Source organism: Zootoca vivipara, chromosome 6 (assembly GCF_963506605.1).
Source record: "Zootoca vivipara chromosome 6, rZooViv1.1, whole genome shotgun sequence".
Classification (NCBI taxonomy): Eukaryota; Metazoa; Chordata; class Lepidosauria; order Squamata; family Lacertidae; genus Zootoca; species Zootoca vivipara.
This window is the reverse complement of record NC_083281.1, coordinates 86,884,896-86,898,016: the sequence shown is the minus strand read 5'-3', so window position 1 is coordinate 86,898,016 and position 13,121 is coordinate 86,884,896. Positions and strand designations below refer to the sequence as shown.

Here is a 13,121-nt window from a genome sequence, read left to right as displayed (position 1 = left end):
TCCCAGCAATTGGCTTTTAGTCTATCAGCATGCATCTAGCTTCCGACTGTAACCCCTTTTGTTGGCCCCAAACTACTAACTGTCCCTTCTGTTCCAACAGATTTATGACCTCTCGGTGGATGCCTTGAGCCCGACTTTCTACTTCCTGCTGCCCAGCTCCAAGATCAGGGATATTACTTTCCTGTTTAATGAAGAGGGCAAGAACATTGTGGTCATCATGTCATCTGCCGGCTACATCTACACCCAGCTCATGGAGGAAGCCAGCAGCGCCCAGCATGGGCCTTTCTATGTCACCAATGTCCTAGAAATCTCACATGATGACCTGAAGGTAACACGGCAGTGTGTTTTATCTTTTTGCTACCTGTATCAGTGAAGGTTTCACAATACATGACAGCTTTAAACTTGACCCCCTCTCTGTTTGGCTCTTCACCTTCTGGGACATCACTGCTCACCCCTAACTACGAAGAAGTTAAAAAGCACAGGTCCCAGTACCAGTCCTTGCGGGGCACCACTTTCTACATCTCCCCATTTGGAGAACTGTCCACTTATTCCTACTTTTTGCTTCCTGCTACTTAACCAGTTCCTGATCCACAATAGGACCTCTCCTCTTATCCCTTGACTGCTAAGCTTACTCAGGAGTCTTTGGCGAGGTACTTTGTTGAAAGATTTTTGAAAGTCCAAGTACATCATCTCTCTACAGCTTGTTAATACTCTCAAAGAACTCTTAACAGGTTTGTGAGTCAGGGCTTGCCCTTGTAGAAGCTGTGCTGGCTCTGCTTCAGCAAGGCTTGTTCTTCTACATACTTGGCTATTTTATCCTTAATACTTTCCACCAGTTTTTTCCAAGACAGATGTTAAGCTAACAGGACTGCAATTCCCAGCATTCACCCCCCCACACCCCAATCCTGTTTCAGTCTCTTCCCCTTATGGAACATGTCTCCTGGCATCCAGCAAAATGTGGCCAAGTGTTTAAGAGGGTATGTTCAATATAGGAGGGGTGAGCAAGCGCAAATGGAAGTTGAGCAGGAAGATCAACAGGATATTGTGCATTCCTGAGAGGATACTTTCCAGCATTGTCACCAACCCAGAGTAGACCCATTTAAATTACTTGACCCAGTCGCTGAAAACTGCAGGAGGGAAAAGTGCTTTTGTGGTCGGGTCCTGCTTATGGGTTGGGGCATCTGGTTGGCCGCTGTGAGAACAGGATGCTGGGCTAGATGGGCCACTGGCCTGATCCAGCAGACTCCTCCTAAGTTCTCATGCCTCTTCATTTCAGTGGATCTCCTCTTGAGTGGGACTCGCATTCATAGAATCAGAGAATTGTAGAGTTGGAGGGAACCCTGAGGATCATCTAGTCCGACTCCCTGCAATGCAGGAATATAAAGCTGGTTGGATTGGATGCAACCCTGAGACCTTTCATGGGCGCTGCTGGCACTTGCGGGGACTCCCTTGGCAACCCGTGGTCTTGCCACTGCATCACCCTTGACATCCTGTTCCCCCACAAGCAGTTTGGCCTCAGGAGGGCTTGGCATCACCTGAACTTCCTCAAATGCCACATCGAAGCAGCATTTGGGCCAGGGAAAGCATTTCCCAGTTTGCCTTCTTGGTAGCCTTCACAGTCTGGAGTCATGCTGTCAGAGGGTCGTTGTGGCTACTCTAGAGTAGCTCCGCTTGAGTCCAGTTTGTCTTTAAAGACTTTTATTGTGCAAAGTATTTACAGTGCAGAGACAGCTTAAAACATGACCTCTCATTCCGAATCAGAATCCGGCAATGGCGTACGTCTGTTCCCACGCCAGCAAAGTAGTTGGGGCACTCCAAAACGCCTCCCCCTTGACCTGCGTCACGGTGCTCTCCTTAACTCTTGCGCTGGAAGGAGCGATGCCCTCTCAGCCTCCTCCCTGTCAAAGCGGTGGAAGAGCTCTACAACATCCTGGAGCCCTTGCCTAAATCTCTCCTCCCCTGAGCTTTCCCATCTTTCCGCACGCTGGCTTCTCTCTCCCTCCGAGTCTTTCCCCTCCCCCTTGGTTGCTTCAGACCCACTGCTGCTCCCTGTGCTTGGCGAGGTGGACGTTAGGATGATGGGGGCTGGCTCCTTGTAGGGAGTCACCCTTGCATGCATCCAGAGGTTTTCAGGTCCCGACATGCCTCTTTTCTCCCTGTTCCCTGCAGGACAGCAACGGTCAGGTGGCCGGAGGCGGTGTTTCTGTCTACTATTCCCATGTCCTGCAGATGCTGTTCTTCAGCTACTGCCAAGGCAAGTCCTTTGCGGCCACCGTCAGCCGGGCCACGCTGGAAGTGATGCGCCTCTTCCCCATCAACGTCAAAAGGTGAGGTCAGCTCCCCCACCTCCTGCTCCCGTGGCGTTTTGTGAGGTGGCTGTTAGGAACACCTTTCTATACAGTAGGCTGTGGAGCATAGGGGCATAGGAAATTGCTTTCTACTGAGCCAGACCACTGCTCCACCTAGCTCAGTACAGTCTGCACTGACTGGCAGCTGCTCTCTTTTAGTTTCCGGCGGGGAACATTCCCAGAGATACCGAGGAGTGAGTCCATGGGGTTTTGAACTTGAGACTTCAGACATTCTTCCACCGAGTTACAACTCTTCTTTTAGAAAACAGGAACGCAGGAAAATGCCCTCTGCATAGTCTACACTGATTGACAGCAGCTCTCCAGAGTTTCAGACATGGGACATTCCCAGCCATACCAGGAGATGCTGCCAGATATTGAACCTGGGAACTTCTGCTTGCAAGGCAGATGCTCTACCACTGAGCTATGACCCTCATACCGTAGCTGCCTTATACTGAGGCAGACCAATTAGTCCATCAACTTCAGTATTGTCTACACTGACTGGCAGCGGCTTTCCCTAGTTTCAGGCAGGGAACATCCCCAGATATACTGAGGAGTGAGCCACCAGTCCACGGTCACGGTTGCCTCTGCTTGTGATGCTAGACTGACTTTACCTACCCTTGCAGCTCCAACGGGGGCAGCAAGACCTCCCCAGCGCTCTGCCAGTGGTCAGAGGTAATGAACCACCCTGGCCTGGTGTGTTGTGTGCAGCAGACGACCGGCGTTCCTCTGGTGGTGATGGTGAAGCCAGACACTTTCCTGATCCAGGAAATTAAAACCTTACCAGCTAAAGCAAAGGTCAGTTTGTTTGCTTTTTTGTCTTCAGACTCCTCCTCCCTTTGGGCAGGGAAAGCAAAAGGGGAGGGGGTTCTCTCAAGTCAGGGAGGAAGAAAAGAACAAGAGCACCCAGTAAACCGAGTAGAATTACAATGAATGGGAAATTGCACAGCCTGATAACGTAAAAATTTAATATCAAATCGGCTTGCAGAGTCCTTGCAGAGTAGCACCGTGGTCCAAATGCTGTGTGTTAGCATAGGATTTAATTTGCCAAAGAATAACTTATCAGCTTGCTGGTGATTCTGTGAATCATGATTTTTCTAGATTGGCTCTGTCACATTGTATTTGACATTGTTTTTGTAATATTTATACATTCAGTTGGTTTATATTTCTCAATTTCTTGCAATGGGTGGTGGACAGAGAAGCCTAGCTGTCTTCTTACCTCCTCACCCCCCATGTCTGTCTGTCTGTTTATTTTAAACTTACTGAGTTCCAGATTTCATTAAGTAGTTTAAATGCATATGAAGAGCTGCAGAATGGTGCCACTTTGACTGATCATTTCCCCAGCCCCTTTTCCAAAGGCATTTCAGAGTGTTCAGTGGCCCTAGTGAATATGCAGTCAATGTGCTGTCCCCCAGAAGTTGCTGAGCTATGAATCCCTTTCATCCCTGACCACTGGCCATGATGCCTGGAGCTGATGTGGGTCGGAGTCCCAATGAAATCTGGAAAGTCACACAGATTAACCATCCCAGGGATTCCGCATCCCTGAACTAGACCGTCAATTACCTTTACTGTCCCTAGCTACCTCTGTCACAGTTCTGACCATCACTTGCCTTTACTGCCCCTAGTTACCTTCTATTGCTGCCTTGCTTTTCTGCATGTTGCTATACTGGTTTATGCTCACTATTGGAAATGTAAGGAGCTGCCTACCTTTTGTGTATCTTTGGCCTTCCAGATCCAAGACATGGTGGCCATCCGGCACACGGCCTGCAACGAGCAGCAGCGGACCACCATGATCCTCCTGTGCGAGGACGGCAGCCTGCGGATCTACATGGCCAACGTGGAGAACACGTCCTACTGGCTCCAACCCTCCCTCCAACCCAGTAGCGTCATCAGCATCATGAAGCCCGTCCGCAAGCGCAAAGCGGCGGCCATCAGTAAGTCGCTGCAAGGTCAGATTGGCTAGGGACTGTGAAGTGGTGCATACGTTCTCTGCATTGTGTTGTTTGGCTTACTTATCCGAGTAATCTGATTTTTATTAATCATTACTACTACTTCTGTTATAATCACTATGATTATAATCACTATGATTATGGGGTTGTTGTTTTTGTTTTCACTGCCATTGATACCCATGGATTTCATAAGTCTAATATTCTTCAGGAAAAGGTATTATTCAGATGGACCGTTTTGAATCCGAGATTCTTTGCAGTATTGTGTTCTAGGTGGTAATAGCGCATTGCAGTATTTTATATGAAAGTGTGGTTTGAGAATACTCAAAGAAATAAAAGCAAATGAAATAGAGCCCCCCTGGCTTTAAAAGGGCCTGCAATCTAAAATTAAATTTAGCATAGAAGATGAAGAGGAGGGAGAGATTAGTGATGTATTTTGGGAAAATGCTGTTACATGTGTAGTTGGATTTGACTGGAGTTTGAGATGAGGCCGAAGGTTTTAAGCCAAAGGGGTTGCAATAAAGGGTGTAGAATCATAGAAATGCACAGTTGGAAGGTTCCCTGAGGTCATTTATTTACTTGATTTATGTCCTACTTTTCCTACAATGAACTTGAGGTGGCGTACATAATTTTGCCCCTCTCCAATTTGTCCTCACAACAGCCTTGTAAGGTAGGTTCAGCTAAGAGGCAGTGACTCGCCCAAGGCCATCCAGTGGCCTTCAGGTAGCTGAGTTTGAAGCCTGGTCTCCTGTTCCGACACTGCACAACATGGACTTTCGCTGGTGCTGTGAGGAAGGTATCTCAGGCAGGAGAAGAGAGGAGAGAGCATCATGTAGATTCAAGAGACTTGTTGCAGGCATTGTTGCTTTACTCCCAACACAATCAGCTATAGCTGGTGGTTAAGTATGATGGGAGTTGGGAAGTCCATCGACATCTGGAGGGCCACAGGTGTTCCTCATCTCTCCCTTGGTGCAGTGTCCTGGTCCACTGGCCCAAAGGTGGGCTTGTGGGAATGGTTTGGTGCAGGTATACCAAAGAAGGATGTCAAGAACGCCAGAGGGATCAGTTCTAGTGCTTTATTGTAATAAAGAGTAAACTTACAGTAAGTCAGCCTGCCAGGCCTTGCTGTTACAGGCATGGGATAAACACCGCAGCAGTGAGAGGTTGCCATGACTTGTCTGCACCCAAGCAAACATTCATACAGCCTTTATGCACAAAGCAGCATATGTCAGTTTGCCCAGAACCTCCCATCACACCTGGCTGGTGAGATCATAGATGGCGTAGAAGCTTCTTCCCTCTCTGGGCCTAGAGCCCAGCATCCCAACGCCTACAAATAAACACAGCCTCAAAGCAAGTCAATTAGCAAGGGAAAAAATAAAAATATGTGAGCTCAACTACCAGTTATTTTCGGGGTTATCTTGACTACCAGGATGGTGTTTGCAACCCTTCCGGAACATTTCTCTTTTGTTCTAAATATGCATCCTGCTTGCTTGCTTGATTTTATTAGGTGGGCAGCAAAAATGTTTCTTCTGATGGTTTTTAATATCTGTTCTTCCTCTCTGTATACTAACGCGAGGGTTCGGTTCCAGGGGTCCATGCCCAAAATGGTGCAAAATTCGGGAACCACCTAAACTGGACTCTTGGTAGGTTGCAGGAGCGCCCTTCCCATGATCTTCCCAAAGCCCGGGTTTGTGGGTGAGATGAAAATAAATGGAGAGCGGGGAATGACTGGTTTTCCTTGCTCTTCATTTCCTCTCCCTGCTCCCCGCCCCCATGTTGTGTTTTGATCACACGTGTAAAGTGAGTGAAAGTTGCGGGCCCAGTATATAATATGCCGCCTTTTGTCAATAAACCATAAGATGGTTTAAATACAGTATGGAGCATAACAAACTACACACAAACACACACATAACGTAATACCCATACACCACAAAACTTTGAAGCGGTTATATAAATACTACATATAACAAGCGATAAACAGTAATACAAAATAAACACAATGGATACATACTAAGCAGCAGTGTCAGATTATACACAGTGTCAGTCTAGTGATTAATTCCACAACTCAAACCCCTGTAAACTTGCAGAATCTCACAACAGGCGCCCGAAAGTTTGAACTCTGCTCTTCTTGATTTTATATGATTTAGTGTTTTAAGTTTGATTCTGTGATGCAGTTTTGTGGAGCGGGTGGATTGCTTATTGTGAGTTTAGAAATTATAAATGAAGAGTTCTCCCTAACTATTGGTGTTTTTTATATCCCCCCCCCTTCTTCCTCCAGCAACCCGCACCTCCACCCAGGTGAACTTCCCCATAGACTTCTTTGAGCACAACCAGCAGCTGACGGATGTGGAGTTTGGTGGAAATGACCTCCTGCAGGTCTACAACGCCCAGCAGATCAAGCATCGGCTCAACTCCACCGGCATGTATGTGGCCAACACCAAGGTGAGCATCCTTGCAAGGACCGGCCTTCTGAAAGGAGGAGGAGCTTCTGGGCAGACAGGGAGGATCACTAGTCCGAGATGGGTTCTTGGAGTGGTGCTGGTGGGCATTTCTGGCCCATTTATTTACTTATTTCATATAATTTATACACCCCTTGTTCGTAAAAATAAATAAATCTCAAAATGGTTTAGCAATGAGAAATAGAAAGCACAATAATTTAAGGCATTCAAAAAGTTAAAATACCAAAAGCAGGTAAAAACTTCCACCGACTTTCCAAATAAAAATGTTTTCGGGAGATGCCGGAAAGAGTACAGCAAATGTGCCTGCCAGGTGTCAATAGGCAGCGGTTTCCAAATTGTAGGTGCTACCACACTCAAAAATTGAGCTCTTACAAATTTGGGGCAGTTGTTATGTGACACATGTAGCAGTGCCAGTGCCACCGATTGAAGCGTTCAAGTGAGTACGTGTGGAGTCATGCAACCTCGTAGGTAAACTGGTCCCAAGTTGTTAAGGGCTTGGCCCGGCAGCAAATCGGCAACCAGTGCAGACCTCTGAGCACAAGATGTTCTATGCTGACAAGGTTTCACTCCTGTCGCTGGTCATGCTGCAGCATTCTGCACTGACTGCAACTTCTGGATCAAGCATGAGGGAAGCCCCACGTAGAGTACATTGCAGTAATCTAGGCCTTTTGCACTCTCTATTCCCCCTCCGCCTTCATGCACGGTGCCTTCGCTTCTCCTGCAGCCTGGCGGCTTCACCATCGAAGTGACCAACAACAACAGCACCATGGTGATGACCGGCATGAGGGTCCAGATTGGGACTCAGGCCATCGAGCGAGCCCCCTCCTACCTGGAGATCTTTGGCCGCACCATGCAGCTGAACCTGAGCCGGCCACGGTGGTTTGACTTCCCTTTCACCCGAGAAGAGGCCCTGCAGGCAGACAAGAAGCTGACCATCTTCGGTAAGATTCCCGAGGCTCCCCCCCACCCTCGTTTTAAAGGCAAATAACTGTTGACTTTTGGTAATCGTCTTGTTTCCAGTTTCTCCGGCGGACACCACCAAGTGAGAGATCGCTGTGCTTCTGCTTTGCAGCACACCCTAATCCAGAAGAGGGGAGTTTAGGCAATACATCCCAAACAGCATCCTGATAACACAATAAAGTTCCTGTTGCCGATTTTCATTCCATTAGTTACACCTGTTGTTATAGCTTTTTTTGGCTAAAGCAGCAGGTGTTGGGGAATGAATTCCAAAGACCTATAAGGGCAGGTCAGCTTTTTATAAGCAACGAATTAATCAGGCAGAGCAAAAAAACATTCCAGGAACAGAGGAAGAACAAGGCCATAAACTCATTCATCAATGTGAGCAAATCCCTTGGCTACCCCCCCCCGAATCCCTTCTTAACATTTTCTTTTGCCTCTGCATCTTAATTACCAGCACCTCCCTGTTTGTGCGGGGGTTGTGTTCCAGGTCATGGCACCTGTAAGCCGCCCCCTGCCCATTATACCCCCATTTCTGCCCTCTTCTGGGTCCAAAACAAACCATGTGTCAGCAGTTGCATGTCAATTGGACGTTGGCAAAATGGTCGCTGCCGCCCCCCCCCCCCAATATATAGCGATAGTTTATCTGCTGCACTGTCCCAAACAGACTTTCATATAGAAAGTGATATACAGTTTTACGTTAAACTAAAGGTTTTACAGTGTGAGGGGAGTCGCCTGTTTTCATTTTTAGCCCTGTCCACAAGAAAGCCATACCATACAGTTGCCAAAGAGTCTTTATGCTACAAGCCTTGTGCCAATTTTATTTTATTTGTCAATCTGCTCTGCCCCCCCCTCACCCCGTGTGCTATTTGCCATACTTTTGTTTATTGCATTTATACCTCACCTTTCCACACACACCCAAGGAGCTCAAGGTGGCATGCATTTTCTCCCTCCCTCCTCATTTAATCACCAGCACAACCATGTGAGGTTGGCTAGGCTGAGAGGCAGTGATTTGCCCAAGATCACCCCAGCAAGCCTCATGGCCGAGGGCATGGGCGGGGGTGGGATTTGAGCCCTGATCTCTCAGCTCCTAGTCTGACACGCTAACTGCCACGCCCTGCTGGCTCTCCCTGCCTTGCTTGAAAGGTACGGAAGAAAGCCATGGCTCTTCTCCTCTCTTGTCTTGCAGTCGGGGCGTCTGTGGATCCCGCTGGCGTCACAATGCTGGACGCCATCAAAATCTATGGCAAGACGAAGGAGCAGTTTGGGTGGCCGGATGAGCCCCCGGAGGATTTCCCATCAGCCTCAGTCAGCAACGTCTGCCCCCCCAACCTGAATCAGAGCAATGGAACTGGAGACACAGAATCGGCTACTCCAGCAGCTGCTAGCGGTACTGTTCTCGAGAGGTAAATCTTCAGAACCGTGTGTTCCTTTTTAGACTTGCCACCCATCCTGCAGGTACCGTTTCTAGCTCCAGGGACGTAGGAGCAGTTTTGTGGTCTAGAACCCCTTTGGATTCTATAATACAGGGGGGCGGGTTCTTGCCTTGAGCAGGCTGGATCCTCATTTGCCCACCCTGCAGGCAAATGGGTGTGATTACTCACATAATCAATCCTCTGGTGTCCTAATGATGCCAGGAGATTGATCCCACCCACTGAATTGGGGGGAGAACCCTTTGCTCATCAGGTGATGGGCGTACGTGTGCTTAAATCTTTCTTTCTGTAAGGCTGAACTGCATGTAGGAGTTCCTTGCAAGGTTGTGGCATGAGTGGACCAACTGAGCAGGATTTAGCCCCACCCCCCAAACACCACTCAACAGCTGATGGGGATTAGATCCTGCTTTCTGCAGGGATCAACTGTGCATGACACTTCCCTGCAGGGAACCATGCAGAGTTGAAACCTGCCCTTCACTCTGCCTGTCAGTTGGTGACATCCGGTGACTGACAGGTGGGTGTGGTTTTTCGTTTTTAAAAAGAGGTCCTACAGGCCACATTTGAACTCCTGGCGGGCCCAGATTGGGACACAGGCTGGAGGCCAACCCCCCTGCTGTAATGGCCATATTGTGTGTTTGCACATGCATTGAATGAGTGGTAGCAGGGAACTTTACAAGAGCCTCCCCCAGTGTTAGTTCATCCCTTCCAGTGCAGCATGTAAAGATCCTCTCCTGCTCCTCTGCCCTGGCAACGGAGAGGTTGTGGTGCCCAACATTCACCCGTGCAAGTTCTGCACGTCACCGCAGAAACTTCTCTCCATCTCCTCCTCCCTTTCCTCATTTTTCAGTCAGTCTCTTTCCAGGGAGACCAGACTCTGCCATGCAGCTTTGAGAGGGAGAGGATGGGGATGAAAAGAAAGAACAAGGAATTAAATCTGTTTGTCCCTAGAGGGCAGCAGTGCTCTAGGACAGGGGTTTGGCAACATGATGGCCTCAAGGCATTGTTGGACTTCAGCTCCCATCATCCTCCCTGCCTGCTGGCCTGTGCTAGCTGGCTGGGACTGATGGGAGTTGCAGTCCACAGACCACTAGACAGCACTACTTGCTTTTGAGACTCAACTCCTTTGTTCTCTCTCTCTGTCTCTCTGTCTCTCTCTCTCTGTGTGTGTGTGTGTGATTGGGAAGGTGGAGATGGGAGGAGCAGCCAATGGCAGGCATGGCAGGAGAGGACAGAGTTGGGGTGGCCATCTAGAGCAGGCACCCCCAAACTTCGGCCCTCCAGATGTTTTGGACTACAATTCCCATCACCCCTGACTACTGTTAGCTATGGATCATGGGAGTTGTAGGCCAAAACATCTGGAGGGCCACAGTTTGGGGATGCCTGCTCTAGAGCCAATATATATTGGGTGGAGAAAATTAATCTGTGAGGACAAACCAGCCTCAGTGTGTGCACGTGTGCGTGTTTTTTATTTTTGCTAGAACCTGTGTGGCCTGCTAGTGTTGTGTGCTGAAAACAAGCATGGTGGTGTGTGTGTGTGGGGGGGGGGACAACGGGGTTGGCTTTTGCCGCCCAACTCAAGGGCCTCTTGAGTCCTCTTTAAGTCCATGATTGGACAGAGAAGAATGGAGACAGGAACCAGTAGAAGGAAAGCACGGAGCTGGACCTCAGTGTGATGGAGTCAGTGGGGGACAGGGGAAAGTAGGTGCGGAGCAAATGTAGGATGGATCCACACAATCAGTGACGGACACTGACACCTATTGATTAACTCCCATTCAGTGATTGCTGCCCCAATCACTGGCACACAATCACTGGCACATGGCTACTACAGGGTTGTTTATATGTTCCGCAGTTGTTGTATCTTAAATTAAAAATGTGAAATCCTTGCGCTGAGGAAAGCTCAGTTTTGTGAACCGCCAAAATAACTTAAATTCAGTCAGTCTGCCAATATTTCCTCTGTTCTTGTGCAACTTTTGTTCTGCAAGCAATCTTTAGCCACTAAAAAAAATCTTGTTTAGCATCCAACCCCCCCCGCCCCGAACACAAACATTGCCTCTCAGATTTTAGCAGCCGTTACCTGCTGATGTTCAAATGCCTTTCCACACATATGAGAACTAAAGAAAGGAAAACAACAATATGAAATCTTGAGATTCCGAGGAAGCTGAGTTCTGTGATCCATTTTGCTTATTGTAGGCCTTTCTGTACACCTGCAGAATTGCGGCTTACGCGTGTCCCATAACTGATAAGCCCCATTGGAAATACGAGCAGTGTGTGAGGTGCTGTAGAATTTACCCTCTCCTCCTAAAGCACGGAGCATCACCTTTGGCTGGGGGTAGGGGATGCAGAGAGGAGGCTTGGGGGTACCTCTCAGGCTGGCCATTTCCTGCTCATTCTCTTGTCAGGCCTCCTCTTAATTCCTTTCACCTAGTAAAGTAACTGTTGCTTGAAATTGTTTCTGATCTTAGCCCACTTCTCTCTCTCTCCTCAAACTCTTTCATTTAATTTGCCTGTTTCTCTTCCCTCCCCCTTTACTTTTTGATATGGTTTGCTTAGGACGTGTTTCTTCAATATTTTTCTGTGAGCTTCATATCTTTTTTTATTTATACGTGTATATACATATATATATATATATATATTCCTTTTCCTTTGCTTCCCCCAAAGTTCTGAAACTGAGTCCTTAACCACCCTGGACCGGTTAGTATACTATCTTTTGTTTTCTCTCTTTCTTTCTCTCTCTCTCTGCACGAATGATTTTTTTGCTTTATTTCTTGTGTGTATAAGACAATAACAGCACATTGCTTTGATTTCTGTTGGTTGGTGTTTTCTTTTTTGAAAGCGTGTGTGCATAAAGTATAGATAATCTTGAAAAGTGACCTTCAGGCTGCTTTTTTTACATTAGAACCTCTTGCATGGCAGATCAGCCAGCCAAGAAACCCAAGCGAAATTGAACTGAGCTGCTTGTCTTTTCTCCTGCTCGGCTTCCCCCTTCAATCTCTCTCCCCCTGCTCCTTTTGACTTCTGATTGGGAGAGATCTGCTAATCCTTGTCGGCAGCTAAATGCATTTAATTATTTTTAAAAATACTATATGTTGCTCCCCCCGCCCTGCCCGGGAATAAAGCCTGTCTGAACCAGCCTTGCAACAGAGGCCTGAGGCACACATAACACTAAGCTATGGTTTGCTGAACAAAACTATGGTTTGTTCAGTTTAAGCTATGGTTTGTTCTGCCTACAGTTAAGCTAAACTATGGTTCATTAATCCATGGCTTGGTGTTATGTGTGAACCCAGCCCAGCAGTTTAATTTTGGCTTAACTATGGTTAAAGGTCACACATTAACCGGGGATTTACAAACCTTAGTGAATGTTAACCGTAGCTTTGCATTACAAGCAAGCCCCAGACCTCCTACGTAACTGTTGGTAAGGAGTTGTAACTTCCACAAAGCTACAGAGCCATGAATGAAGAGCAGGGGGCGGGGGATCAAAGTGCTCTCAAGGTTTGGCTGCTCTTGCTGGTGCTTTTTAACTCTTCTGCGACGTTGCAAACTGATGTTCAAGAGATCTGCCTGATGCCTCAGCTTTAGCTTGTCAACCATGGTTATTCCTAGCCATGGTTTAGCATTATGGGCAGGACAAGCCCATAAAAGCTACATAAAAAAAAATCAGTATTACATCTCCCCTCCAATAAAACCTGTTCAAACATTCCATAACATAACCTACTCCCAGCCTCCAATCTCAGCAAATGGGACATAACTTACTCGGTCTGCACTAGCAAGAAATCAGTCTTTTGTGTGACCTATTCTCTTGCACTCCCTGCCTGTTGATATTAGGCAGGCACCTTTGTCTCACTGTTTATGATCCCCAAGGAGCTTGGCGTATTTGTGTGTGACCCAGGAGAGCGCCTTCCTCTGTGGGAACCGCTCTCCACCGAGCTGCACCTGGTGCCTTCCCTGTACAGCTTTCAGCGAATCCAGAGGACGCATCCATTT

General features: G+C 47.7%; 1 protein-coding gene across 7 annotated transcripts in view; it reads left to right on the top strand.

The window, feature by feature from the left end:
- The window catches only part of UBR4 (ubiquitin protein ligase E3 component n-recognin 4), a 133,942-nt gene that overhangs the window by 46,252 nt on the left and 74,569 nt on the right, over positions 1-13,121 (top strand). For 3 of the 7 annotated variants that reach the window (XM_035120584.2, XM_035120583.2, XM_035120586.2), the window contains exons 43-50: positions 101-328; positions 2,170-2,327; positions 2,972-3,143; positions 4,078-4,294; positions 6,570-6,733; positions 7,475-7,691; positions 8,897-9,113; positions 11,799-11,831. In XM_035120584.2, the coding sequence (XP_034976475.2) occupies positions 101-328; positions 2,170-2,327; positions 2,972-3,143; positions 4,078-4,294; positions 6,570-6,733; positions 7,475-7,691; positions 8,897-9,113; positions 11,799-11,831 (1,406 nt within the window). The remainder of the gene's footprint in view (positions 1-100; positions 329-2,169; positions 2,328-2,971; positions 3,144-4,077; positions 4,295-6,569; positions 6,734-7,474; positions 7,692-8,896; positions 9,114-11,798; positions 11,832-13,121) is intronic. The other 4 variants (XM_035120588.2, XM_035120589.2, XM_035120585.2 and 1 more) reach the window with 3 other exon arrangements.